Source organism: Rhagoletis zephyria, unplaced genomic scaffold, assembly GCF_001687245.7.
Source record: "Rhagoletis zephyria isolate East Lansing unplaced genomic scaffold, Rhagoletis_zephyria_1.1 Rzeph_scaffold_00194, whole genome shotgun sequence".
Classification (NCBI taxonomy): Eukaryota; Metazoa; Arthropoda; class Insecta; order Diptera; family Tephritidae; genus Rhagoletis; species Rhagoletis zephyria.
This window is the reverse complement of record NW_016157278.1, coordinates 82,785-107,969: the sequence shown is the minus strand read 5'-3', so window position 1 is coordinate 107,969 and position 25,185 is coordinate 82,785. Positions and strand designations below refer to the sequence as shown.

The 25,185-nt window shown below is 42.7% G+C and overlaps 4 protein-coding genes across 6 annotated transcripts; 1 reads left to right on the top strand and 3 right to left on the bottom strand.

Annotated features, from left to right (window-relative positions):
* Positions 1–10,047: 10,047 nt before the first annotated feature.
* LOC108358018 (uncharacterized) lies at positions 10,048–12,164 on the bottom strand. Its single transcript, XM_017609134.1, has 4 exons — positions 11,594–12,164; positions 11,358–11,545; positions 10,130–11,250; positions 10,048–10,084 (listed from the first exon to the last, which is right to left on the bottom strand). Exons 1-4 carry the CDS (start codon positions 12,162–12,164, stop codon positions 10,048–10,050), a joined length of 1,917 nt encoding a protein of 638 aa, XP_017464623.1.
* A 703-nt stretch (positions 12,165–12,867) lies between these two features.
* Positions 12,868–14,158, bottom strand: LOC108358016 (uncharacterized). Its single transcript, XM_017609133.1, has 3 exons — positions 14,091–14,158; positions 13,465–13,906; positions 12,868–13,416 (listed from the first exon to the last, which is right to left on the bottom strand). The coding sequence occupies exons 1-3, from the start codon at positions 14,156–14,158 to the stop codon at positions 12,868–12,870; spliced, it is 1,059 nt and encodes a 352-aa protein (XP_017464622.1).
* Positions 14,159–14,831: 673 nt separating this feature from the next.
* Positions 14,832–15,559, top strand: LOC108358015 (uncharacterized). The gene is made up of 3 exons (XM_017609132.1): positions 14,832–15,069; positions 15,132–15,312; positions 15,377–15,559. Coding segments are annotated over exons 1-3 (366 nt in total). The 5' UTR covers positions 14,832–15,067.
* A 2,187-nt stretch (positions 15,560–17,746) lies between these two features.
* On the bottom strand, positions 17,747–21,621 carry LOC108358021 (telomerase-binding protein EST1A-like). 3 transcript variants are annotated; one of them, XM_017609138.1, is made up of 7 exons: positions 21,233–21,620; positions 20,288–20,454; positions 19,356–20,075; positions 18,758–19,294; positions 18,164–18,692; positions 17,938–18,088; positions 17,747–17,873 (listed from the first exon to the last, which is right to left on the bottom strand). In XM_017609138.1, exons 5-7 carry the CDS (start codon positions 18,470–18,472, stop codon positions 17,824–17,826), a joined length of 510 nt encoding a protein of 169 aa, XP_017464627.1. In that variant the 5' UTR covers positions 18,473–18,692; positions 18,758–19,294; positions 19,356–20,075; positions 20,288–20,454; positions 21,233–21,620; the 3' UTR covers positions 17,747–17,823. The 3 variants fall into 3 exon arrangements, 1 of the variants encoding a protein (XP_017464627.1); XR_001846693.1 differs by lacking the exons at positions 17,747–17,873; positions 17,938–18,088 and having other exon boundaries at positions 18,475–18,692; positions 19,356–19,500; positions 19,652–20,075; positions 21,233–21,621; XR_001846694.1 differs by lacking the exons at positions 17,747–17,873; positions 17,938–18,088; positions 21,233–21,620 and having other exon boundaries at positions 18,475–18,692; positions 19,356–19,500; positions 19,652–20,075; positions 20,288–20,571.
* Positions 21,622–25,185: the final 3,564 nt, after the last annotated feature.

Genomic DNA, 25,185 nt, shown 5'->3' with positions numbered 1-25,185 from the left:
AATCTCATCGTCCAAGTGCTCGAAATACCGAGAGCTTAGGAAAAACTTAAGAAAGTCCTTCTTGAAGGAGTCCCATTCCTACCAGTGCCGATTATTTTTCCGGAACCACACCAAGGCCTTGTCTTTCAGCAACTCAGGTAGCGCTCGTGGGATCGAGTTGCGATCGATTTCGTAGCCGTCTGCTAGTTCTTCGACTCGCTCAATAAAACTTAGGGGATCCTTACCGCCGTCGTACCGCAAACCCCATTTTCTTACTCGGTCCATAGTGGTAGCACATGATAGTGGCGGGGGTACTACGTACACCGGTGGCGGTCTATCTTCACGGAGCCTGGTCGCTCCATGTGTGTTTTCGTCCTCACTTGCAATACCTGGAGGTGGTGGTACAATGTTACCTGGTAGTTGTAGTTTGCTGGTCCCCTTGGGTGTTGCCGGGTTCATCAAAGTGGTCGGCCGTGCATGCCGAAGGGCCAATTCCGTGAAGCGATCCTTGAGTCCTGCGTTGTCACTCTCCGTCTGGATAAAGGTCGAGAGACGCTTACGAAGCTCGTCCACTGTTCCAGAACTCTCGAGGCCGAACTCAGTGGCGTAGGTTAGTAGTTCCTCTCTGTTGAGGTAGTACACCCACGTTACTTTCACCATTGCTGCAAATTTTCTCCTTCGTTCTCTCGTTCTCTTCTTGCTGATATTCCCCTTGCTCCCTTGTTGTTTTTCTCGTTGACTTCTCTCTTACTTATCGTTAATTTCTCGTTGACTTCTCAAAGTCCCTGCTCGGGCGCCATTTGTGACGAACTTTTGTAGTGCCGGGGTAAGCTAAGTCCGTCCAGGGTTCCTGAAATTGGAATTCCTACTTCTCTCCTTCAAAATGATAAATCTTCAATTTCAATCCATTTACTCTTTATTATTAAAATGTTTATTAAGAATTCCTATCAAGAACGCTTAAAGGCAGTGGGAGTGAATATCCCTCCACTAACCTTACCCGTCGGCGGGAGTGGTAACCTCCGCCGAATATAAGACTAAACGCAAATGAGGTGGAAACTCCCAGGTGCGCTTCGTTTGCCGGTAGTGTGTGCCCACCGACTAGTATACCTGCCTACTAGCGACTGCCTCCTTTTACAAAATATCTCCTCGCTTTTATACTCTTCTGCGCGCAGGCAGACTGTTATTCTACAATAACAATGCTTAACTACAAATGTTAAGAAATTAACAAACTTCAACTAGCAACAATTGAATACTGAATATAGTGTTGTACAATTCAACAAGTATATAAGTATATGTAAGTTCAATACAATTCAATTTATATAAGTAAATCTGATACAATTCAATTTAAACAATTCAATTTATTTAATTATTATAATTAACTCAATATAATACTTCATAAAAAAATAAATAATGTTGTGGGGACTCCAAAGCCCCTGGATTTGGGTCCTCACAACAGGTGCCTCGAGAAGTTTCGTGTCCGCCAGCGTGGCGGAGAAATTGGTTAGCTTGGGGAGAGGCGAAAAGATAACTGTGGCCATAGGAATCCTTATGGCCGATGGCACCAGGAACCAAATATCAGAAGCCGTGAGGACCGTAGTCCGCCTTAGGCAACGATCCACAACGCCGTTCTGCATGTAATGCCTGGAGCTATTGACGACATCATTCTGGGCCTGGACACGCTAGGGAAATGGGAGCTACAGTGTCCTGCGGTGGACACCGCGTCGTATTGACAGAACCACCTATATAACCCACGTCGACGACACCAAGCGAGCCAGCACCAAGCACCGAGAACCCCGAATCACCCGCCATAACGAACTATCGCCCACCAAGGAGCAGAAAAGGGAGGCGCCATACAAGACGACGGTCCACAAGGGAGAGGGTCGACAGAATAGAACACGAGGACCCCAACCACGAAGATGAGGCAGCCCGCGTACGCAACTTTCTAGCCGAAGAACTGCAAAAATTCGAGACTGTGAGCGGAGTAGCCATGGTGGGAGAGCACCGAATCGTCATTAGTGACAAGGGCATACTCACCGACCCCGACAAAGTCGCCGCCATCGAGGAACTTAAACCACCGACCAACGTGAAGGAGGTGCGCCAATACCTCGGGATAGCTTCCTGGTATCGCCGGTTCGTACCCGACTACGCCACGCTAAGCCAACCACTCACCGCCCTCCTGAAGAAGGGCAAACACTGGAGGTGGGGAACTGAACATCAGGAAGCGTTCGACGTGATCAAGAGAAAACTCACCGAGAGCCCCATCCTCGCGTGCCCAGACTTCAGTAAGAAATTCACCCTGCAGACGGATGAGAGCAATTTCGGCCTAGAGGCAGTACTCACACAGGAGTTGGAAGGCGGTGAGCGAGTAATCGCATACGCGAGTCGGAAGCTTAATAATGCAGAGATCAATTATTCGGCCACGGAAAAGGAATGCTTAGCCAGAGTCTGGGGAATACGCAAAATGAGACCCTATCTGGAAGGATACCGATTCAACGTCATAACCGACCACATGACAAATTCTATCGAAAGCCCCTCAGGTCGCATAGGGCAATGGGCCCTGGAGCTGCAACAATACGTGTTCAACATCGAGTACCGCAAGGGACTCAACTTAGTCGCGGACGCACTGTCTCGACGAGCACTAGAAACGTTACTACGAACAACAGTGGCGGAATCACGATGCAAGTGGTGGCACAGACGCGTCGATGAGGTGCGTACCAACCCGGGAAAATGCGCCGCTTACATGAAACAGCAGGGCAGCTCTATCGCCACATCCCGTGTCGATCCCCTGGAAACTGTGTGTGCCCAATTCCCTCCGCCAACGAGTACTGAGCGAAAAGCATGACATACCAAGCGCTGGAGACATGGGTATTCGCCGAACGGATTACCAATCAGTATTATTGGCCGGGAATGTTTCGCGGCATCAGCCGGTACGTCCGTCAATGTGAGTCCTTCCAGAAGTATAAGGAGGCACACCACAAACCAGCCGGCAAGATGCTCTCGCAGGTCGGACTAGAACCCTTCGCCACGGTATGCGCCGACTTCATTGGACCCCTGCCACGGTCCACGCATGGCAACGCCATGCTACTGTTATTTTTCGACCGATTTAGTAAGTGGGTCGGGTTGGTCCCCATGAGACAGGCCGCAGCGTACCCGCGCCCGATTTGGCGTACCCAAGGTCTTCCTCTCGGACAATGGTGTACAATTAACTAGCACGCTCTGGCAGCGTTACCTCCAGGAGGTGGGGGTACGCCAACAATTTACGGCCCCGTACACACCCCAAGAAAACCCGACGGAACGCGCCAACCGAACCGTAAAGCGGATTATCGCCCAGCTTACGAAGGCACAACATAAACGGTGGGATGACCTCCTCCCAGAAATCACACTCGCCGTAAACACGAGCGTCACAGCCCCCACAGGATCAGCCCAGCGTCCCTAGTGCAAGGACGGGAACTACGACTACCGGGAGCACTCTTCGACGAAATAAATGTCGGAACAGCCGAAATAGCTCCGACCGCCGAGGAAAAATTCGCAAGGTTGCAGGAAGCATTCAGGATCGTCAGACAAAATACGGAACGTGCCGCGACCGACCAAGCGCGTCCCTAAAACCTGCGTCGCCGGGAGTGGGACCCAAAATTCGGCTAGCTGGTCCTCGCCAAAAAACACCATCTATCTAAAGCGGCCGAGGGTTTCGCGGCAAAACTAGCCCCAAAATATGCCGGCCCACCAGATACTCCGATACATTTCCCCGGTAATCGTGGAGCTACGAAAAACCGACGACGGGAGGGCAAGAACGGCGAACCTTGCCGAACTGAAGGCGTACAACACGGCCGAAACCACAACAACTTACCAAAATGGAAAAGGGGGAGAAAAACATAAAAGAAACTAAATTAAATTTTTACTCAAAAAAAAGAGAATTTGAAATAAAATAAATAAAATTAGCAAGACCGTCGCATCAGTGGAAACCGTCATTCGATCGTCAACCAGCGAACGAACCACACGTGAATAAGCGAAAGAATTTTACAAAAGCGGAAACCAATCCACGATGAATAGGAAGAGTTAAGCGAAATGGAGAATAGTGTGAAGCGTTTGCGGGAACGCGTAGCCGAGGAAAACCCGAAGCGACTGCGCACTCAGATGCTGGGCGTAGGGCCGACCATAGGCCTACGGGACGCTGCCTGCGCACGCGCTGAAGCCGCCGCGATGTACGCGGCGCTCACCCACGACACTGGAAAGACGCGCAGCCAGCAGCAAGCAATGGCGACCCAGATAGCTGCTAGACGGACCGCCGTCGCACGCGCAACCAGCAAGCACGCCGTCGCCATCCACGCGCAAAGGACCCGCGCTCTGTCGATACACGCGTTCGCCGCTCAAGCAGCTGCAAGGTACGCGCCCACGTCCAGCATGACGACGGGTACCCACGTCAAAAATGCCGACATCGCACAGGCTACAGCAGCACGCGCCGCCGCAGCCCAAAAAACCGCACGACGGACCATCGCCGCGAGCACGGCCGCCGTGCAGGCTACAGCAGCGTTCACCAGCGCAGCGCACGCTGCGTGCGAAGTCGCCCGGCGCACACTGGCCGACTCCCCGACCGTCAGCCCTACGGGAGACGACAGGTACACGCCGCCGGGGCAGCCGATTTCTCGGTGAGGAGGGTAGTTCCCGATCAGGAAACCAGGCACGGGAGCGCAATTGACCTGGACAAAACTACGTCCACCAGCAGCTCGCCCAGCGACAGCTCAACGAGCTAAAGCACCGCCACCACCACCACGACCCTCGAAACCTCCAAAGGCAACATCACCGCTACCTCCGCCGCCACACACGCCAGCGCCACCTGAGGTAGTGCCACTCGAACCGCCACCGCCCCGAGCACCAGCAGCGTCCGAAGCAACGCCACCACCGCGAAGACCGTCGTCACCACCAAGGGAACAAACGGTCATTCCCGCCGAAGAAGTCGACGGACCAGCGCTGGACCACTTCCCGGAGGTCGCCGAGAGGGTCCGGAGGGCTATTCGCGACATCACAGAGGGAACCTGCGCGTCCTGTGTGAGGTTCCGATCGGGAGAATACCTAGTAAACATACACAGGTGGGGCGCACGTATATGTCCGAAACATCCAAAGCCTTACGCCCGCCGAAGAGGGGGGGGGGGGCGAAATGTGAGGACTAAATATTCGCGGAATTTAGCCCACACTAACGCATATCCCTACACCAACAACAACGACTACAGCAACATCGTCGACACGGCCAGCCAACACGAGAGACCGTATCAACACTCCTTGGCTACACTGTCACCATAGCAACGCAACATGTAGCCACACAACTCAGCAACACGAAGAGCACTGCCTAGAAATAAATGGGTCAGCAACATACGAGTTAGTCAGCACGGAGCTGTGGTCGTGAACGCACAGCTACTAGAGAATAGCTCTCGACTTGTACATAGGTGACTATACAAGTCTTGGCTGTTTAAAGATAGAGCGCCGCCACCCCATAGTCAGCCGTGAAGCCGCGCGACGGTGACACCAGCTCGCCCACCAGCACCGCGCCGACGTCGCCCAGAGCAGCGGACACGGAGTAGCGCCGACGTCGCATAGAGGAGCACCAAAATCTAAGCGTCAGTAGCGCAGAATAGCGCATGACTTGTAAATAGGCGACTATACAGGGCTTGGCTGTTCAAAGGTAGAGCGCAGCCACGCCACAGTCCACCGCGAACGCGCTTAACGGCGAGACCTGCTCGCAACGCAACAGAGCGCCGGCATCGTAACGCCGACGCCACACAGCAGCAGAACGCCGACATCGTAGCGCCGACGTCGCACAGCAACAGCGCGCCGCCATCGTAGTGCCGACGCCACACAGCAGCAGAGCGCCGCCATAGTGGCACCGACGCCGTCCATCAGCAGAATTAAGAATTAAAACGTTTTAGAAGATAAGAACAATTAAATAAAGTACTATTTGCAAAGGCCCCACAATATAATTTTATTGTAACGGACCCTGGGCACGGCGAGTATACCCCAGCATAGAATATAGAAGTTTCGGGTCCTTCAGAGAAAAACGCTTCATTACAAGATGTTCTCGATTGTACAAACTGGTTTAATGTTTTGACGCTCTACTCTAACAGTTTGTACTAATGGATGAGTGGTCTTTAGCACCACACAAAATGCACATCAAAGCAACGCAGGCCTGTACACATGGTGGCGACTTTCCACATGACAAGCAGCGTGCACTAGTAGCTTTACAAAAGTTAGCAATATGCCCTAACAAATCACTCTTCCTACATTGTTTAATAGTCGGATCATAGTAATCGACCCTAGAAATGCATTTATTGAGACGTATTTCTTTTGGTACTGCATCTCCTTTGAATGCTATCTTGATAGTAGTGCTAGGTACTAGATTACCGTCCTCCTTTCTTTTAAACCTTTCATCTGATGCCACCTTAACCGGATACTCAATCTCAGAAAGAATGTCACTGTCTGAATATGTAATTGGTATGCGTCTAATAACACCAAATTTCATTACGAATGTTATTGGTATGTATGCCTTAAGATTTTTTCCAGCAAAAAGTCAGCTTAGCACGGCCATTACCCATCATTGTCATGTCGTCGGGATCACTTAGATCAAAATCTTCAATTAATTCATGAAAGAAAAGACTTGAATATACATTTTTATTTTTCCCTGAAGCATCAGGTACAACTTCCACCAAAACCATGAACTTTACATTATCTCCTACCTCGTAGGTTCGAGGTTATTAGGTTCGAGCCCAGGAGCCACCAGGGTCTGAGCTGAGGTATGGAGTTCATCAGATGACATATCCGACTCACTCGAAACAATATTATCTTGGGGTGTATCACCACCACATGGATTTTTCTTTACTTTCTTTTTCTTTGACACCTTTCCACTTACCGCACTTTTATAGAAAATCTCAAAATCTTCAAGTCTGCGTTTGGATTTGACCCCCATGGGGACCACAGCCCTCAGCACAAAATTTCAATCACTCACTCCTCTCGATTTTTTGTGGACTTTTATTTATTTATTAAAAAAGTAAAAAAATTTTTTTTTTTTTCCAGCAATTAAAGTAACGGAATACAACCGTTATTGAGTAACTGTCAATTCTATAAAAGGCACACACAGAAATATATGGGGAGAAACAACACAACCGTTTCACTCAGAAGATGCCGAAAGAGTGGTTCTTTGATTATTTGCACACTAGGATAAAACCCATGAAAAAACAGACTACTAAAACCTACTCCAATAAGAATTTTCTACTAATATCTTGGCGGGGGACTTGCTGCCTACTTGCTGCTCCCAGAGAGTGGACACTGTTTCTTACCTCGACTGGTGCATGTCCTCAACTCGTTGCCTGTCCTCCACTAGCGGGCTTCTACCACCCAAGTAGCCTCTTCTTTTGCTCGGGTGGGTCCTGGTCGTGGACGGGTTGGTCTCCACGGGATGTTCGCGCGTGTAATTGGGGTCGTTCTCCCTACACAAAACTGCGATTCCCGATTTTTAAAACACTGCAGTTATTTTTTTGACGAAAAAAATCGCATCGTTTCTTTAAATTTTAATTTAAAGTTGTGATAACCGCACTTTAAAAAGTGAGTATACGTTCGTGCAGCGTGGATGAGGTTGTTGTTAAACACGAGGCAGATCTATCCTATGTCCTTCAGTTAACCCATTTATAAAAGCTGTTTTCCAACTAGTGTTCTTTCAAAACACTGTCCCGCAAATATTTTCATTGTTCTATTTGGCCAATCACAAGTGTACTCACCCTACATCTATCCCTTTCCCGGCGAATTTCATTACTCACCACACCCCAACTCACAGTCTGGCAGCCCCATCACAAGAAAGCTTTGCCCTTTGTGGTATATTTTGTTCCCTTTATCTTGTTTGACATATGCAACCTAAACAAAGGCAATTAGCAATTAAAAAATATATTATTTTCATTTTAAATGTGAATTTTCTTCATTCCGAGCGGCCCAAGGATTTTTCCTAAATAGTGAGAGCCCAACACACATAGGGGTATTTCGCCGATTTATGCGGCCAAAATTATTTTTATGAATATTTCAACTCGAAATGTTTGGAAAAGACGTGTTTTGACATATAGAATTGTTAATGTTTAAAATCAAGTAAATAGAATTATTCCATCAAAACAAGGAAAATAAAGTTTCTTAACGTTTAACATCGATAGACTCCATGTCGCCATGGTCCGATTGTAGGAACGCATATACGTGTTCGTCTCGGCGAGGAGAAGGTTTATATCTAGGTTTAAACATTAACAGAGTTGCCATCTGTTAAAAAATTTTGTTCAATTAGTTAAATCAATTGCTGCAAGGTATCAATAGAAATGGATTTGAAAAGGCTTTATCTTTTAACAAGCTCCCAGGGTTGCCACCGGTTTGAAAAATCAAATTTAACTTTGATTTAGGGAATTAGATAATTCAAATATATGACAGTATAGGTAAGAAAGTGTAATAAAGCTATATTTTTATAATAATAACAAAAATATAACAGTCTTATTTATTGTTAAGAGAATGTTGTAAATATTAACTTGGAGTAAATTACATAGCGTCCTCTGTACGCTAATGTTACCAAGAGTTTCAAACTGGAAAAAGAAAAACGCGTGTGTTTCTGCTGATAGTCGCTCGATTTATTATTTAGCGAAAAAGAAAGAATTAGAACAAATGTCATTTACAATGGTATAGTTGTAAAGGTTGGCAGCAGTGCGTTTAACCCATATGTGCACTGGCAGATATGAATCCAACATACCGCCACCCTTGAACTACCTGGATAGGTTCAACAAGAAAGGAAATTACAGTAAAGATTATTAATTTTAAAAGGGCAATTTTTATCTTAAATGGACATGTATTCGTAAGTAAGGCTCTACAAATTCTCCTCGGAGAACAAATCTCCTTTAGTAGGAAGCAGGCAAAGTCTCACGGTGGGCCGTACGAATTCTCCATCTGGCGTTCGCAGCGTGACCACTCTTACGAGACCATCGTCTCCAGGATGGCATTTCACCACTCTTGCAAGCGTCCACTTTGTCGGCGGGGTAGGCTTGACAAAGACGGCAACAACATCTCCTTCCTCGATATTGCGGGACGGTCGGAACCACTTGGCGCGGCGTTGGAAGCCTACGAGATATTCATCTCTCCATCGGCGCCAGAAATCCTGTCTCATTGCGGAAATTAATTGCCATCGCTGATGAAGGTTTCCGCAGAACCCTTGAGCCTCAGGTTCTGGAATGGACTTCAGGGGTTCGCCCACTATACAGTGCCCCGGTGTGAGAACCTCCAAGTCGCTAACATTTGTTGAGTTGTCGCACAAAGGCCGAGAGTTCACGCAAGCTTCAATTTCAGTCAATAACGTATTGAACTCCTCGTATGACAGGAGAGTATTGCCTAATGTACGTTTCAGATGGTACTTAACACGTTTGATGTCAATCTCCCAGTATCCACCCATGTGGGGTGCGGCTGGGGGGTTAAAATGCCAATCAATGTTCAGGTCGCTAAAAAATGACCGAAATCTGTCATCAGTCATGCACTGTTGTAAACTGTTGCGCAGATGCTTTTCGGCGCCCACAAAATTTGTGCCGTTGTCCGAGAACATGACCTTGCAAAAGCCTCTGCGATTTATAAACCGCATATGCAAATGAAAGAACATCCTTTGATGGATTTCGCTCCTCTTCCATGTGTAAATTTGTACACATAAGGGCCAGCAAAATCTACTGCTCTGCGGGTAAAACAACGAGCGTATGTAGCCCTAGCTTCGGATAAATTCCCCATTGATTGTTGAGCTATATTACGGTTTAATAAGGTACATTTGACACATTTATGGTATATGTTTCGAATTAAACTGCGTGCACCAACAACCCAATAGCGCCGCTGTAGGACAACCTGCATAATCCGAGGACCAGCGTGTAGAGTAAATTTGTGAATATCTGCCACTATTAGCTTTGCCAGTGGAGAGCTCTTGGCCAATAATACAGGATGTTTTACGTCAGACGACACATTGGAGTGCTTCAGCCTGCCTCCAACACGAAGGATACCGCTTTTATCAACAAACGACTGTAACTGCTAAAGACTGCTACGTCGTGGAAGTGGCTTTTTGGCGCTACAAAGATAAGTTTTATTGGGAAAGTAGAACTTTTGAGTATACCTTATGAGTTTTAGCTCTGCGAATTGGATTTCTTTGCTGGTTAAGGGTCGTGTTTGCCTGCGAGGCATTGTTTGCGCGCAACTGCGAACTTTTTCGATGAAGCACATCACATAGGCCGTAACTCTTTTCAGCTTCGTGAATGAGGAGCATTTTTCGAGAAGGGTCCATTGCTGTGATGGTTCAGCTACATTTACGGCAGCAGTTTTCTTACGCAACTCAAGCTGAGTGATGTGATCTTGTCGCTTGACCTCATATTGTACGTAGCTAGAAGACGACAACCACGATGGACCGTGCCACCACAACTTATGTGACAGCAAACTCGATGGCAACATACCCCTGGAGGCACAGTCAGCAGGATTGCTTTCGGATCTGACATGCGCACAACATTCGGAGGGTAGTATTTCCTGCACTTCCGCCTCGCGATTCGCCACGAATGTAGACCATCGGCTAGGGTGACTTTGTAGCCAAGCCAATGCCACAGTTGAATCTGTCCACCCGAACATGCGGCTTTCTGGCGAGCACACACAAGCGGTGATCTGCTTAATGAGTTTTGCTGCTAGGTGAGCAGCGCACAGCTCCAGTCGGGGTAAAGTTGTAGTTTTCAGCGGAGCGACCTTCGACCTGGATGCAACTTGATTGACCACGATCTTGCCGTCTATGTACTTAGTACGTGCATAGGCCACCGCCGCATACGCCTTCTCCGAAGCATCTGCAAATACTTGAAATTCGGTGTGCGCATTGGGGCTCATACCCAGCCAACGGTTTAATTTAAGGTTAGACAACAATCGAAGCTCGTCACGATGAAAGTACCAATCTTTCGCTATTTGATCGGAAACAGGTTCGTCCCAATCGACATCAGTGCGCCAAATTTGCTGAAACCAAATTCTCGCCTTTATAGTGCAAGGTGCGATTAGACCGAGCGGATCGAAAGTAGTGCTGGCATCCGACAGGAAACCTCTTTTGGTCAATATAGTAGGAGGTGTCTTAAGACTTACCGCATACGTCAAGTAATCGGGAGACGTGTTCCACGTTAACCCCAGCGTTTTCACTTCCCCCTTTTCAGCTAACAAATGATTTATCGGCGTTGTGGATGTTGGAATATTATCCAAAAGTGTGAGCTCCTGTTAGGAGGTCGTCCATATAGAAATCCCGTAGAATGAGAGGACTGAAATTCTGCCATGTTATGCTTAGCAACTTGCTGCAACGCCTTCACAGCCAAGTGACTTACAGCAGCTGTACCGTAAGTGAGACGAAGTATACGATAGTCTTTCAGTTCTTCGGTTGGCGCATCTCTCCACACGATTCTTTGGAAATCCACATGCTTCTCGTGAACATATACTTGGCGGTACATTTTCGCTATATCGGCGGTCATGGCATAACGATGCATACGGAAACGCAATAGAATGGGAAATAATTCTTGTTATAATGGTGGGCCAACCATTAATGCATCATTTAACGAAAAACCTGAGGAGGATTTCATCGCTGCGTTGAACACAACTCTTATTTTAGTTGTTTCGCTTGTCTCTTTTAATACCGCGTGATGAGGCATGTAATAGCAGGATGAGGGTCTATCACGGACGCACTCCATGTGACCCAACCGCAACAGCTCATGCATGAACTCCACATAGTGCCGACGTAGGTTTTCGTTTGCAGCTAATCGCTTCTCAAGCCTGTAAAAACTGCGTAATGCGACAGAACGGGTCTCGCCTATAGGCACAGAAGGTTTTAGAGGTAGCTGCACAATGACACGCCCGTCTGCTGCACGTTGGTGTGTTGAGTCGAAGAGATATTCACAGAACTTTTCTTCGTTCGTGAGATGTTGCCGATGCGGGGCCTGGTCAAGCTCCCAAACCTTGCTTAAAATCTTAACAAGATCTACATCGCAATGTAGGCTCGGGACCTCCGCGTGTGTAGTAGTTGTTGGATTTCTGGTTCGTCCAAAGAGAACCCATCCGAGTGCTGTCCGCTGAGCCAGGGGTGTACCAGGAGGGCCTTTGCGTAGATCAGTAGTCAGAAAATGCTCCATTTCGTCCATACCGATGAGTATGTCGATGGGANATTTCGTCCATACTGATGAGTATGTCGATGGGACCTAGTGTGGCGAAGTGCGGATCTGCCAGTGCAAGTCCTTTGATGTGTTGCCAATCTGCGACGCTCACGCAGGTGGTAGGCAGATCGCTAGTTTTCTTTGGCAAAACTAAGGTGTTGATGACGTAAGACGGCTGTAATTGCGATGACGCGATAGTAAGGAGTACCTCACCCCTTGGCCTACCGCTTGGCGTTGAGCCTATGCCTGTGATCAGGATAGCTGATGATCTTCTTGGAAGACGTAGTTGTTGTACGCAACGCTCTGTGATAAATAAAGCGTGCGACCCATTGTCGAAAACTATGCGCATATCGTGCCAGCGGCCGGCGTAGTCACGTACATTGGCTACTGCGGTAGCCAGTAATATGGCGTTGTCTGCTTCGGCGTAGTGTGATGTCATATTGCCACCCTTCGACCATGCTGTTGCTTGTTGAACCTCTCAGTTGGACGCCTGGTCTGTAGTAGGTGACAAGAATGCGGATGTGCCGCACGGTGGAGACTCTGTTAGCGGTAACGGTGCAGCTGGTGCACTATTACAATTGATGTCTGATCCTTTAGACTCCCGCTTCCCTGCAGGAGTAGTGAGCTCAGCTGCGCTTTGTGACGAAGCCAGCGCTGATGTCGGCAGCGCAGCAAGGGCGCTGTCGTGGCTTCAGTATAGCGCATTGACAGGATCAAGAGAACTAGTTGCAAGATGAGTATGCTTTTCGCTAGACACCCGGCTGGGTGCAGGTGCAGCGCATGATGCTGTATCAGCTGCCGCTGCTGATGTTTCGCAAGGGCTATTCGTGTTGTTGTAGCTTTCATGGAGTAGCGTGTGGTGCCGGCGACCACAGCTCAAACAATTGGACGTGCTCTTGCAATTTGATGCTTTGTGATCCTGACGAAAACAGTTGAAACATGCTTCCCTTTGTTTGATGAATTGTGCTCGAGCAGCCGGGCTTAGCTCCTTGAAGCTGCTGCAGGCGTAGATTCTGTGCTGAGAAGAGCAGCACGTGCATGAATCGGCTCTTGAAGATTGCGTGTGGCGAGGCGAATGTCGATTGGATGATGGATGCAACACGGCTGCATTACTACCCCTTTTGCTGGTTGGTCCGCCACTACCAGGTGCTAGTACCTCTAGCGATCGGCACCGGCTCTCGAGGAATGTTTGCAAGTCGTTGAATGTAGGCAGCTTATCATTCGTTAATGACAACTCCCACTGTTTCCGGGTTTCATGTGGAAGTTTAGATAACAGATAATATACTACCCAATCATCCCACGCCTCTACTGGCCGTTCAAGCGCTTGCAAAGCCCGTATGTTTTGCAACATTGAATTGAGAACGTGTTTAAGTGTTTGTGCTGTTTCGTTCGTAACTGGCTTTATGTTGAATATTGCGCGAAAGTGACTATCAACGATGATTCGCATCACCTTATACTTTGAGCAAATCAGATCCCAAGCCACATGGTAATTTGCCTCCGAATTTGTTAGTTTAGAGACGACCTGCAGCGCCTCGCCTTGAAGGCAGCTGCGAAGATAGTGCAACTTCTGGTAGCCTGAGAGCGTCGTATTATCGTGCACCAATGCCTTAAACGAATCGTGGAATAGAATCCACCCAGTTGAGTCACCACTAAATTTGGGAAGCTCGATTCTGGGTAGGCGCACTTCCGTAGTCGACGTCTCGATAGCCTGTGTTACTGCCGTGGGTGTACTGGCGATAGGCAACGATGTTTGACTAAGCACTTGCTTGAAGTTACAAAGCGCCTCCACGTACCTTCTTCTTCTGCCTGCACACACGCTTGCTCTTCAGCATCAATCGTTTCGACTCCACACGAAACCTCTACCGCATCCTGTGCCTCCGTGAACTTTGCCCATTGCTCTTCTCGAAGCTTCACGTAGCCTTCAATTTTTGAGCTACTGAATCCGTTGGCTTCAACGCTGCATCGCGCAGTTTGACCGTCATGATCACGTGTCCAACGTAACCTCAAATTTGCAGGTTACGATGTAGTTGCTGCAATCTTTGCAACGATTTTTGGGCTTTTTTTTCTTTTACGTCGTGGAGTCGCGAGACTTTAAGATTAGTTAGATTATAAAAGTGGATTGTTTAAAGATATACTTCAGTCCCGACTGCGGAATCCGGCTCGAAGGACCAAAATAATGTACGCTAATATTACCAAGAGTTTCAAACTGGAAAAAGAAAAACGCGTGTGTTTCTGCTGATAGTCGCTCGATTTATTATTTAGCGAAAAAGAAAGAATTAGTGCGTTTAACCCATATGTGCACTGGCAGATGTGAATCCAACATCCTGAATTACCGAAATATCGGAGTTTTCGTATTTTCAACGTATTGCTTTTCCAATCCAAGGTTACAAGGTGGTACAAATTGATAAATCGGTTACTGAGATACATATTTGTGGTCATAAGTGGGCGGCGCCACGCCCAATATCCAACAAAATAATAATAATATAATTTAATGCTAAGAGGTTATTCCAAGAATCGATTTTGAGTGAATCAGCTTCAGTAGTTACTGATTTATCGCAGTTTTCGAATTTCTGTAAATTAACGTTATATGGGAAGTATGCGTGATTATCGCCGGATTTCAAAGAGTTTAGCATATATGTTTGATATACAGCCCGATTCTGAACAGAAACTCCCCAGGAATTTTTCCTCATTTCCCTTTCCTCCTATCATGAATAAAAATTTCCTGAGGAATTTTCCTCTTTTCTCTTTCCTCCTATTCTAAACGATCTTCGAAAAAGTGAAAATGTGTTTGGGGAAAAAAGTAGGTATTACGAATGTCAAAAAGGAAGAGAATTGACTTCGTTATTCTGGGAGAATTTTCACCAGTATTTTAAAAGGGAGCTGCTACAAAAATGTAAGTTAATTACAATTTAAAGAAAATTTGGAGTAATAAAACGTTCAATGCTTTCATTTTAGGTCTAAAACAACAAATAGAAAGCAAGAGGAAATTTTAATAAGCCTAATGGAAGCTAGGCCGGACATTGCTCGCGGCTTCCATAGGGGCAACAAAGAGGAAGTTTCCCGGTTTTGGCGGAACGCTGAGGTGGAACTAAACTCCGCAGGTCCACCGACAAAAAATACGACTGAGTGGAAAAAGGTTTGTAAAAGTGATTAAATATGTAGTTTTCGCTTTAAATTATCGTTTTCTTTACTTTTTATAGGTGTGGACCGACCAAAAAAAATATGTGCGTCAAAAGGCGTCGCAAAATTTAAAAGCCAGTAAAGGCACGGGCGGTGGCCCAAACACCCAACAGAAACTNAATGAAGGAAAGTGTTTCTACTCTTCAAGATGTTCTGCTAAAATCGTTACTGCTACAGTAACTGTTTCTTATAAGGCTTGCTGAATCTTTAGTTCAGCTTGCAGAACGTCGGAGGATGCTTTCGGCTTCTTTCCAGTACGTCTCCTTTCTGGAACTACATTTACTGGTGGTGATGGAAGCGATGGCTCGCCGACTGTAACAAGTGGACTTATTTGAGACTCATGTATATCTATTTCCACTTCCTCTAGATATTCTACACATTCTGACACGTCTCGCTCAGGTTCTGCAATGGTCTTAGATACACTTGAAGGTGGCAATCCAAAAGTAGACGCAGATATGCCTTCAACACTTTCCTTCATCCCAATCAGTTTGTAAATAGCTTCCTCATTGGAAGAAAGTTTCTGTTGGGTGTTTGGGCCACCGCCCGTGCCTTTACTGGCTTTTAAATTTTGCGACGCCTTTTGACGCACATATTTTTTTTGGTCGGTCCACACCTATAAAAAGTAAAGAAAACGATGGAAGCGATGGCTCGCCGACTGTAACAAGTGGACTTATTTGAGACTCATGTACCTCTATTTCTTACTTTAAAATTTACGTTAGATGGACAGTGGCGCTCACCTTAATAGCACACTTTTATGTTTCACAATTTTCCCAATGTTTTACGTGATATATACTATATGGTTTATGTTATAGAATCCACTATATTTTTATAAACAATTAACGAAAAAAATGTATCACGTAAAACAGTGTGAAAATTGTAAAAAATAAAAGTGTGCTATTAAGGTGAGCGCCACTGTATATATGTATATAGATATGTAGCGTTCAAACTGTTTTTTATTTAGTACATAAGTCTTGTTTGTTTGCGATGAATTGTTTTAGTTTTTACCTTAATTGTTTTCTTATTTTAAGCGAAATACAAGAATGTGTATATATTTTTTAGTTATTTTCCCTTTAAAATAAAGACTGGTTTTATGATATAATCATATTTTAAATATTTGTATTTTTATTCCTTCTGTTTATGTAACTACTTAACTTTTCAAGCTTATTTTGATACTTTCATTCATGTGTGTATGTAAAAGAATCCCAACAAGCATTTCAGTAAAAGTTTTTAAAAATAACTTAAAGTAAGTTTGCTATAATAAGCGTTAAATAAGGATTTTTAATATTAAGCTTATTAAAAGTTTTTTTCAAATAAACCTTTAATAAGTTTTGAGAGCGAATGTTTATAAATAACTTAAACTTATAAATGAAATGCAAATGCCAACGACATGAAGTAGTAAATATAAATTTTTTCAATCGTAAGTGACGTGTTTACGTTTTTTAAAATATATTATTAAAAAGAAAAAATTAAATAAAACCAATGCGGTAAAAAAAAATCAATCCAGGACCCGCTGCGCTAATCGGTGGAGCATTCGAGTCTTCAAATGATGAGTTCTCCTTAGCCTTTCTTAGTTTAACATTCAACTAAAAATGTATTACATTTTTTTCAGAAAAGTTCATCAATGATAATGGCGGCGATGATGCGGAATATATAGCTGCATCGATGTCGTTTTTCCAATTTGCCAATAACCGCTTGTAATTGAAAGCACGCAACAAGATATAATAATTAACTTTTTTATGCTTAATTTTTGTGTGTTATCGGGAATTTGTATTTGAATTTTTATGTCTATTCCCTATTTACATTTTCGCGACTGTAGATGAGTCCGCCGAAAATTCGCATTTCTTTTAGTTTCTAGATGTTAAGCAATCTATGTATGAGTTTTTATTGAAATATCTTTAAATAAAGGGTTATAAAAATGCTTATAAAAAGCTTTTTTTTTGAACATTTTTAGTAAGTTTATATTCATACGCTTATAAACAACTTTTTTTGAACCTTTATTATAAGTTTACACTTTTAGGCTTATAAAAAGCTTTCTTTTGAACATTTATTAAAAGTTTATATTTCTACGCTTATAACCAATGTTCCTTTTCGATTATATTACGCTTACTTTCAAGCGTTTTATAAACAAAAAATCGACGTTTTGTAAGCTTAATGTTTATAATTGAAAACTTAAAAAAAACTTTCTTTAGGTTTATTTTGCTTGTTGGGATGAAAATGAGATCTGTAGTACATATATGCATACATTCAATTGTAGTATAAGAAAGTGAGTTTCAAGCAAATAATTTTTCTTAAAATTGTATACCTTTCTCTTAAATTTATTTATTCGAAGATTAAAGCATTGGTAGCCTACAGGTTTAATGTGAACTTTACCTTTGTTCTGTTCTGTTCTGTTTTGTGCTCATGGGTTTTGAGAGTGTCACAGCAGTTGCCAAAATTTTATCATCATTCGAAACATTTTCCTCTTCAGCTAATGCAAATAACGATGCGTTAATAAATGACCCATTCGTTGTGGCGCACCTGTACACGAATTTATTTATATAATTTAATAATTGTAGCAATAAAAAATAAGCGAAAGCCTTACCTGTGAGCGGAATAACAAGTATGTAACGTTTGAAATCCCGAATAAGTTTTTCAAAGTCGTCGAGGCAATCAATAAAACAATTTGTGTCCGGCATAAGATATCTCGGACGCACTTCTATGTATAGTTTCGTATCTACAAATTTCAGAATTTCCTGCCCAGCAAATATAAATCAAAGATTATAATGGTATATTAAGGAAAAGTTTCCATTTTCCGATCGACAACTTACTTCCAGTTTTGCATTGTACAATTTTTTCACATTCTTTCTGGCTTCAAGTTCCTTCCTCCTCTTCGATAGTAATGAGATTTGCGCATCTTCAATACAGGCGGTTTTCGCTGATTTGGTGTCTTTAAATGGTTCTTCTGTATTTGTGCCATTTACCGAAATGTTTTCACTGTTATTTTCTTCATCACTGTGCAAATTACATAGAGTCTGCTCCATTGCGCCGTTCAGCTCTTCCAATGTAAACGAATTTTCGCGTACTAGCAGGCTTGATTGATTCCTTTCATAGCATTCTTGTAAATCAAAAATTTTCATAATTCGTGCAAAAAATTGATCACACTCGGTAGCAGATTCCTTGGCAATTTGTTTGTTAATATTAATGTCGCCCGAGGTAAACACCAATGGCGTAAATCCAAGTAAGTAAACAGCACGTAGAAGTTGGATGTTTCAAATATTTCATTACATTTTCGCAACAAAAGGCCGAAGATTTGATTACAAAAATTAAATGCATAATATCGAATTTCTCGCCGAGGCTCTAATCGAATTTTTAAAACCTCAGTTAGTTGATATCTTTTATGGAAAATTAAGTTAGGTACTAACCTTTGTGCATGTTGTGCTCGACATATAAGTAACTTTTGGGCGGCCACTTTGCCTATGAATTCAAATTTGTGCGTTGTGTGATGTGGTGGTGCTTTGCTTTGTTGTATATTAATTGCATGTTGCAGGTATTTATTTTGCAGGTTATTTATTTACAGTTGCGTATTATTTAAAGAGCGGATCCTATATGTGCTCTAATCGACTGTGCTACTGCGCTGTACTGCGTAGAAGCAATTGGTGTTACATCCGCATCTTCAGGCTCCAACACTTCAAGTTCAATTTCAACATTGGCTTTGAAATGAATGCATATGTTATGCAAAGCACAGCACACATTTGTAATTTTTGCAGCTTTTTCGGGTGTATAGTGCAGCTCCCTTGCGCCAAGAAGACATCGCCAGCGGTTTTTTAGTACACCATTGGTGCGCTCAATAATGTTTCGGCACTTTGAGTGTGCTTCGTTAAACCTCATTTCCCTTGAGCCTTCTTCTGGAGTTCTATGAGGTGTCAACAGCCACGGTTCCAAAGGATACCCTGCGTCCCCTGTTGAAAATTTACAAAACGCGTAATTACGGGCAAGTGTAAATTAATTTAACAACAATACCTAAAAGCCAGGCATTCCTCGCTCCTTGTAAATATTGTCTCTCAAAATGAACACGCAAATCGCTGTTGTTCCATATGAAGGAATCGTGACACGCCCCAGGATGACAAGCATCAACATAGCGAATCCTTAATTCATTGTCGCAAAGCTAAATATTGAACATAAATATATACAAACAAGCCTATCGACCTATCTCGAAGTTTTAGAACCGGCTGCCGAGATAGGTCGAGCTTCAACTCAGCGGTCGACATCTAAAAAAGTTCAAATATAGATAAATGCAGAAACAAGGAGTAACTTACAAGCATAACGTTTAGGCTGTAGTTCCCTTTACGGTTGTAGTAAAGTTGCGCAATTATTCTTACGTGGGTGCCATCAATACACCCCACAACTCCCGGAATGCCATATTTAACGTAAAAGGCTCGGGCGATATTCCTGCTTTCCTCCTCACTTTCGCTCACCTTTATCCACTGCGGGCACAAATGGCGCTCAAAAACGGTCAGAACTTCTCTCAACACTTTGCTGGAACTAGATTGCGCCAACGACACGTCGCAGTCTTTACCCACACCCGTCTGGTACCCACCTTCAGCCAAAAATCTTAAACACCCGCTCAGTTTTGCGATGGGAGATATCGCAAAAACCTTCTTTGGTGCCTCCGTATTTGCTGTCAATACGTCCAACAAATATTGGAATCCCGCCTTGTTAAGTCGGTAATACTTTTCAAATCTATGTATGTATGTAATTGAGAAAATTCATATGTAATTATTTAAAAATGTAAGGAGTAATGCCAAAATCGAGCAATAAAGTAGTAATGACTTGTTCATCCATTTTGACCAATAAGCTAGCAATCAATGAATTTGTTTAGTTTTTTCAAAAACTGAATTGATTCCTCGCTTAGCGAGACCTTTTTGTAGTACTGGGAAAAAATTGTAACTTACAAAGATGGCGGCAACTCGAAGGGATTTATGGCATCACGCAATTTTCGTCGTTCGACCCTCTGCGCCATCAACCGTTCTTCCTCTTCCACTTCCTCTGCCACTAAGCGAAAGGCGATGGAATGCATTATTTTATTTGTAGATGAGCACTTCCAAAGCTGAACGTTGTCCTACAAAGGATTAATCTTTAATTTAGCATTAATATTTAAATTTCTGGAGCACTAGTTTAATAGTATTTTGGATTATTGTATGGAAACCGGCGACCCAAATCCAAAACTTTTAACTTACACGTGTAGCTAATATATTAAGCTTTAGTTTAACACTAATATTTAAAGTTCCGGAGCACTAGTTTATTAAAAATGTGGATTCCAAAATTCACTGTGGCAACTGGAGGTAGCAAAGGGTACCCTATGCTATTTGACCACGTATTTTGGATTATTGTATGGAAACCGGCGATCCAAATCCAAAACTTTTAACTTACACGGGTAGTTAAAAGATTAAACTTTAGTTTAACACTAATATTTAAAGTTCCGGAGCACTAGTTTATTAAAAATGTGGATTCCAAAATTCACTGTGGCAACTGGACCAAGCAAAGGGTACTCTCATGCTATGTGGCCACTTAGTTCGGGTTATTACAAGGAAACGCGCGATCTAAATTAAAATCTTAAAAGATGGAACTTTAATTTAAAACACAGATTTTGAGTTCTCGCGCCCTAATTCATTAACAATATTAATCGGAAATACACTTTGGGTACTGTTTATGAATTTGTACGATTTTGGGTTGCTGTGCCCAAACGCGTGAATCGAATCAAAAACCTTTTACACATACTTGTAGACAACAGTTCACGCTTTATTACAAAAATTTAATTTACTAAATCTGTGCGCTAATTTAACAATAATGTCGGCTGGAAATATGGTATTTGTTGCAAATTTCCGAAATATACGTACCCTGATTACTCTTATTATGCCTTAAAACAGCCGCTTAATATCTTAATTTGTATGTTTATGTTTAGTTTACACGTTACACTATTAGTTGTTAGTTGTTTTATTCCTATAGTTCAAACTTATTTGTCGCAATTTGTTAATGAAAATTATTATGAAACAAACGTTCATGTGTAAAGCGCGCAAATTAAATAGCTGGAGTTGAGCTGTCAAAAAACTGTCAAACAGCTCTTCGAAACTTCGAATTTCCTGCTCCCAAATTTTCGGGGAAAATTGTGCTCCCTGGCAGTTTAGAATAGGAGGATTTTATTCTCGAGAAAAGTAAAATCCGCGAGAAAAGAAATCCTCGGGAATATTCAGAATTGGGCCGATAGTCTAAGCAAGGCTCATACCGAGTTAAGTACAGATTGGTGAAGCGGAGACTGAGATATAGCATTTCATCATAAGTGGGCGGGGCCACTCCCATTTTCCAAATATTTCATAATAATAGGATTATTGTTCCAAAATTTTACTTCACCTACCAATTTTCAACAATTTAGATACAATATTTACTGAAATATCGTAGATTTATCTAAATTTATATTTATCTAGATTTAAACGCTTGTATACCCAAAACTATTTCTTTAATCATCACTTAGGGCGATGTTACACAGACGATCATATGATTCTTGGTCACGGCACTTTTTCTCTCATTTTTTCCGTTCTTACTCTCTTTGACCAACATGCTGCTCTGCAGTTGTATTTCTTTGATCTATTTTTTTACTTCTTTTTACATTTGTGTTATGAAATTACGAAAAAATTAAGAAACGGTATATGTATGTGTATAGAAACATGTTAAAATAAAAAAAAAACAAGGGTTTCTAGTATAAATTTTATTCTACATATGTACTACTTTGTATGAATTTTCAGCAAAAATTTACCATTCTGCTACTAAAAGGAGAAATAGTATGAAAAATACTCAATTTCGCTCCTAAAAAGAACAAATAGTAAATCGTATTGATCAGTGATTCGGTCTCAGCCGCCTGGTCATATTTGAAACGATTGGTCATGCGGTTCAGTTCTCTCGCTCGCTCTCAATTTTTTCATTGTGCAGTGAAAGCAACAACGATTCGTGGCCAGGGAGCATATGATCGTCTGCGTAATATCGCCCTTATATAACATCAATGTAAAGGAAAACAAATGTTTATTTAGAAATAATAATAATATAGTTGGGTTCGCCTTTTATTCCCGCAGATTTCTAGCAACAGGACCGAAAGGTCCTAGAAAACATGACTTTTGCTTATATCTTGAAAATAATTGTTGTTTTTTTTTATTAAATGGATTCATATTCTTGGTCAGCGGCCTCAAATTCATTTAAAAAGTTCAATTTTTGTGTTAAAATAGGTCTTAAGTAGTGTTACTATATATTAGTTGCGTTTTTAGATTTTTCCTTAATACATTTTCTAAGTAAAGAAATACCACTTATCTGCCATTTTTTGTGGGAAATTTTTACACACTACGTCAGCCAAATTTCTAAGCTTTCAAGAATAACCAAGAATAATAACGCGATCTCTCCCGGGGATACAACAAATTCCTTAATATTCAACAAAAATTAAAAAAATACTCGTTGAAAACCGCTATTTTCGCTACATTTAAATTGAACTTTTGCTTAATAAAACGATTAGAAAAATTTAATTACATTGCATTCTTACCTTCTGTATGCGGACCCATCACTACTTTTTAATGCAGAAATCAAAATATTAACTTAAAACCGTCACGATCTTTCTAGGGAGCGAACATTTATTTATAAACGGTCTTATAATATTCTGTTTACGGTCAACGGTGAGCGCTCGCTGTGCAAAAGTAAGGGGGACTGGGAAATCTTATCTGGAATGTTCTCTATCGAATGTGACTAATTTTTTAAGTTTCCTTCCAAATTTTGTCAAATTGGTTATATGGCCGCCTAAATCGTTCAAATACCCTTATGTGAAATGTGGGGAACACCCACCCTGACACGGTTTCCGGCCTCGAGAGCTAAGCCGAGCATACGTTACGGGCATTTTCGTACCGCGTATATGTACAAATATCCGCAAGTGGTTTACGTGAAGATCACTTTAATTTACCTAAGTGCAAGAGTTTTACTTTGGTGCTATTAACAGGCCAGATGCGGTGTAATCTTTTCGGTGATTTATAGTTCTCCGCCGACTTGAACCCCGTCGTTGGAGAGATTGATTTCAAGAAAGTGGTAGCTTCATTGTTTGATGTCCTGTTCCCAGGCTCTTTCGAGGAAGCGACTCTAAAAGGTACATGTTATTGCCACGCGCTTTTTTTATGCGACACTTCGTAAATTTTCTGCAAAATTTCGCTTTTATGTTTTGTATAAAATCGCTTAGTACAAAGTTGCGTTTATAAACCTCTTGGCCAGGGTTAAAACGTACCTCACGGATTCTTTTATTGTAGAGCGAGTAAACGTAATTCATTATCGTGCAGGCTGTTTTGCTCTCGTGCCAATGCATAATCCGCGCCGTTGGTAAACATTGTTAAAAGCTAGGGTTGCTTTTGTAATTATAAAATACGTTCTATTTAAGTTAAAAGATTACAATTAGTTTTTTAATTAGTTCTAAGAGACTTAAGGCGAGAGTGATTTGAATGAAAATGGAATGAATGTTTAAACTTGGTGGAAGAGTGAGTTATACAAACTTTAAATTAAATCTAATATGAATTTTGAGCAAAGGTTATATGATATTAATGATGAATTGAATAGTTAAATTGAATTGAATATTCCCGATGACGATCGATGAAAACTATATGCCGGTATATTAATTCCCACGTTGATATGATGAAAGCTCGCTGCTCCGATGTGTTCCGATGTTTGCTGATAGGTGTTGATTGCTGAAAAGAAGAAAGAAAGCAATGCGCGGGCTGCCTTTATAGACAACCAACAGCTTGGTCAATAGATTGCAGAAATATGAATGGTGAACAGTCAGGAGGTTTCAGAAGCCATTCTAGTATGCTAACGTCGTCAGAATTGTTGTAAAATTTTGACAAAATTTCTGCGCCAATTGGTTCAAAGCTTTTCAGTTTTGATAAAAAATATTCGAAGCGAGAGTAATTTGAATGATTTAGAATGTACTTAGGGAAATGTGATATTATGATTTGTGGGAAATGCAATTCCTTTGGAGATTGGGATGTGTTTGGTAATCTGCATCCACTTTTGCAGGTCGAGTGGCTTTGGCATTTCTTGCTTGAATCCTAGTTCGGTTTGTGTAGGAATGGGTGATAGCGACCCTGGGGGGCTCAAAAGTGGCGGAACTGAAAATGGAATTTGCCACTTTTGCGCATTTAGTTTGGTGGTTTTTAATGTCCCACTCCAATACCATGTATGGTATATTGTGCGAGAGGATCTTTAAGGATTTTTGATTTGTCTCTTTGATATAGAGCTGGAAATTTGATGTGATAAGTTAAATTGTGGATCAGTGACGTCTGAGCCTTTAACTTTTAGAGTGTTTGCTTTTTGGCGTTAAGCCTAGGTAGAGAGCCCGATGGACTGCGGATACCAATCGCGTTAGTATCGATGCGAATGATATTTCGTCTGGTTAGGTAGGTAAGTTTTGGAGTAAAGAGCTGGTATTTTTACTCGATGTGTGGTTGGGTATTTGTTTGTTGTTTTTCTCGGTAATTGAGAAATTAGGTTGGATTTTAGAGCTTTGATGCTTAGAGTGCGTTGATAGAGGTTCGGTAGATTGGATATGCAATAAAGAAGATTCATTTGAAGATTTTTTGGCTTTTTCTTCACTTACATTTACCTTAGCTGTTGGCTTGTTAGTCGATTCTAAATGCAACATAGTATGATGGGATTCTGTGCAATGGAACCATTGGCGACCCTTTTGGCAATGGGTGCGTATATGAGGAACTTCGTGCGTTCTTGAACATTTTACCTCCGAAATATGGGACATAATTTCAAAGGATGATTATGAATG

Coding starts and splice junctions, on each gene's coding strand:
- LOC108358018 (XM_017609134.1), bottom strand. CDS start 12,164: ATGGACGAAATGGAGCATTTTCTGACTACTGATCTACGCAAAGGCCCT. Junction 11,546..11,593: donor AGCGATGAAATCCTCCTCAG/GTTTTTCGTTAA, acceptor CATTATAACAAG/AATTATTTCCCATTCTATTG. Junction 11,251..11,357: donor TCACTTACGGTACAGCTGCT/GTAAGTCACTTG, acceptor ACCTCCTAACAG/GAGCTCACACTTTTGGATAA.
- LOC108358016 (XM_017609133.1), bottom strand. CDS start 14,158: ATGACGGTCAAACTGCGCGATGCAGCGTTGAAGCCAACGGATTCAGTA. Junction 13,907..14,090: donor GCTCAAAAATTGAAGGCTAC/GTGAAGCTTCGA, acceptor GCCTATCGCCAG/TACACCCACGGCAGTAACAC. Junction 13,417..13,464: donor TAGAGGCGTGGGATGATTGG/GTAGTATATTAT, acceptor ACCCGGAAACAG/TGGGAGTTGTCATTAACGAA.
- LOC108358021 (XM_017609138.1), bottom strand. CDS start 18,472: ATGAAAATTTTTGATTTACAAGAATGCTATGAAAGGAATCAATCAAGC. Junction 18,089..18,163: donor TGTACAATGCAAAACTGGAA/GTAAGTTGTCGA, acceptor TTTGCTGGGCAG/GAAATTCTGAAATTTGTAGA. Junction 17,874..17,937: donor ACTTGTTATTCCGCTCACAG/GTAAGGCTTTCG, acceptor ATTCGTGTACAG/GTGCGCCACAACGAATGGGT.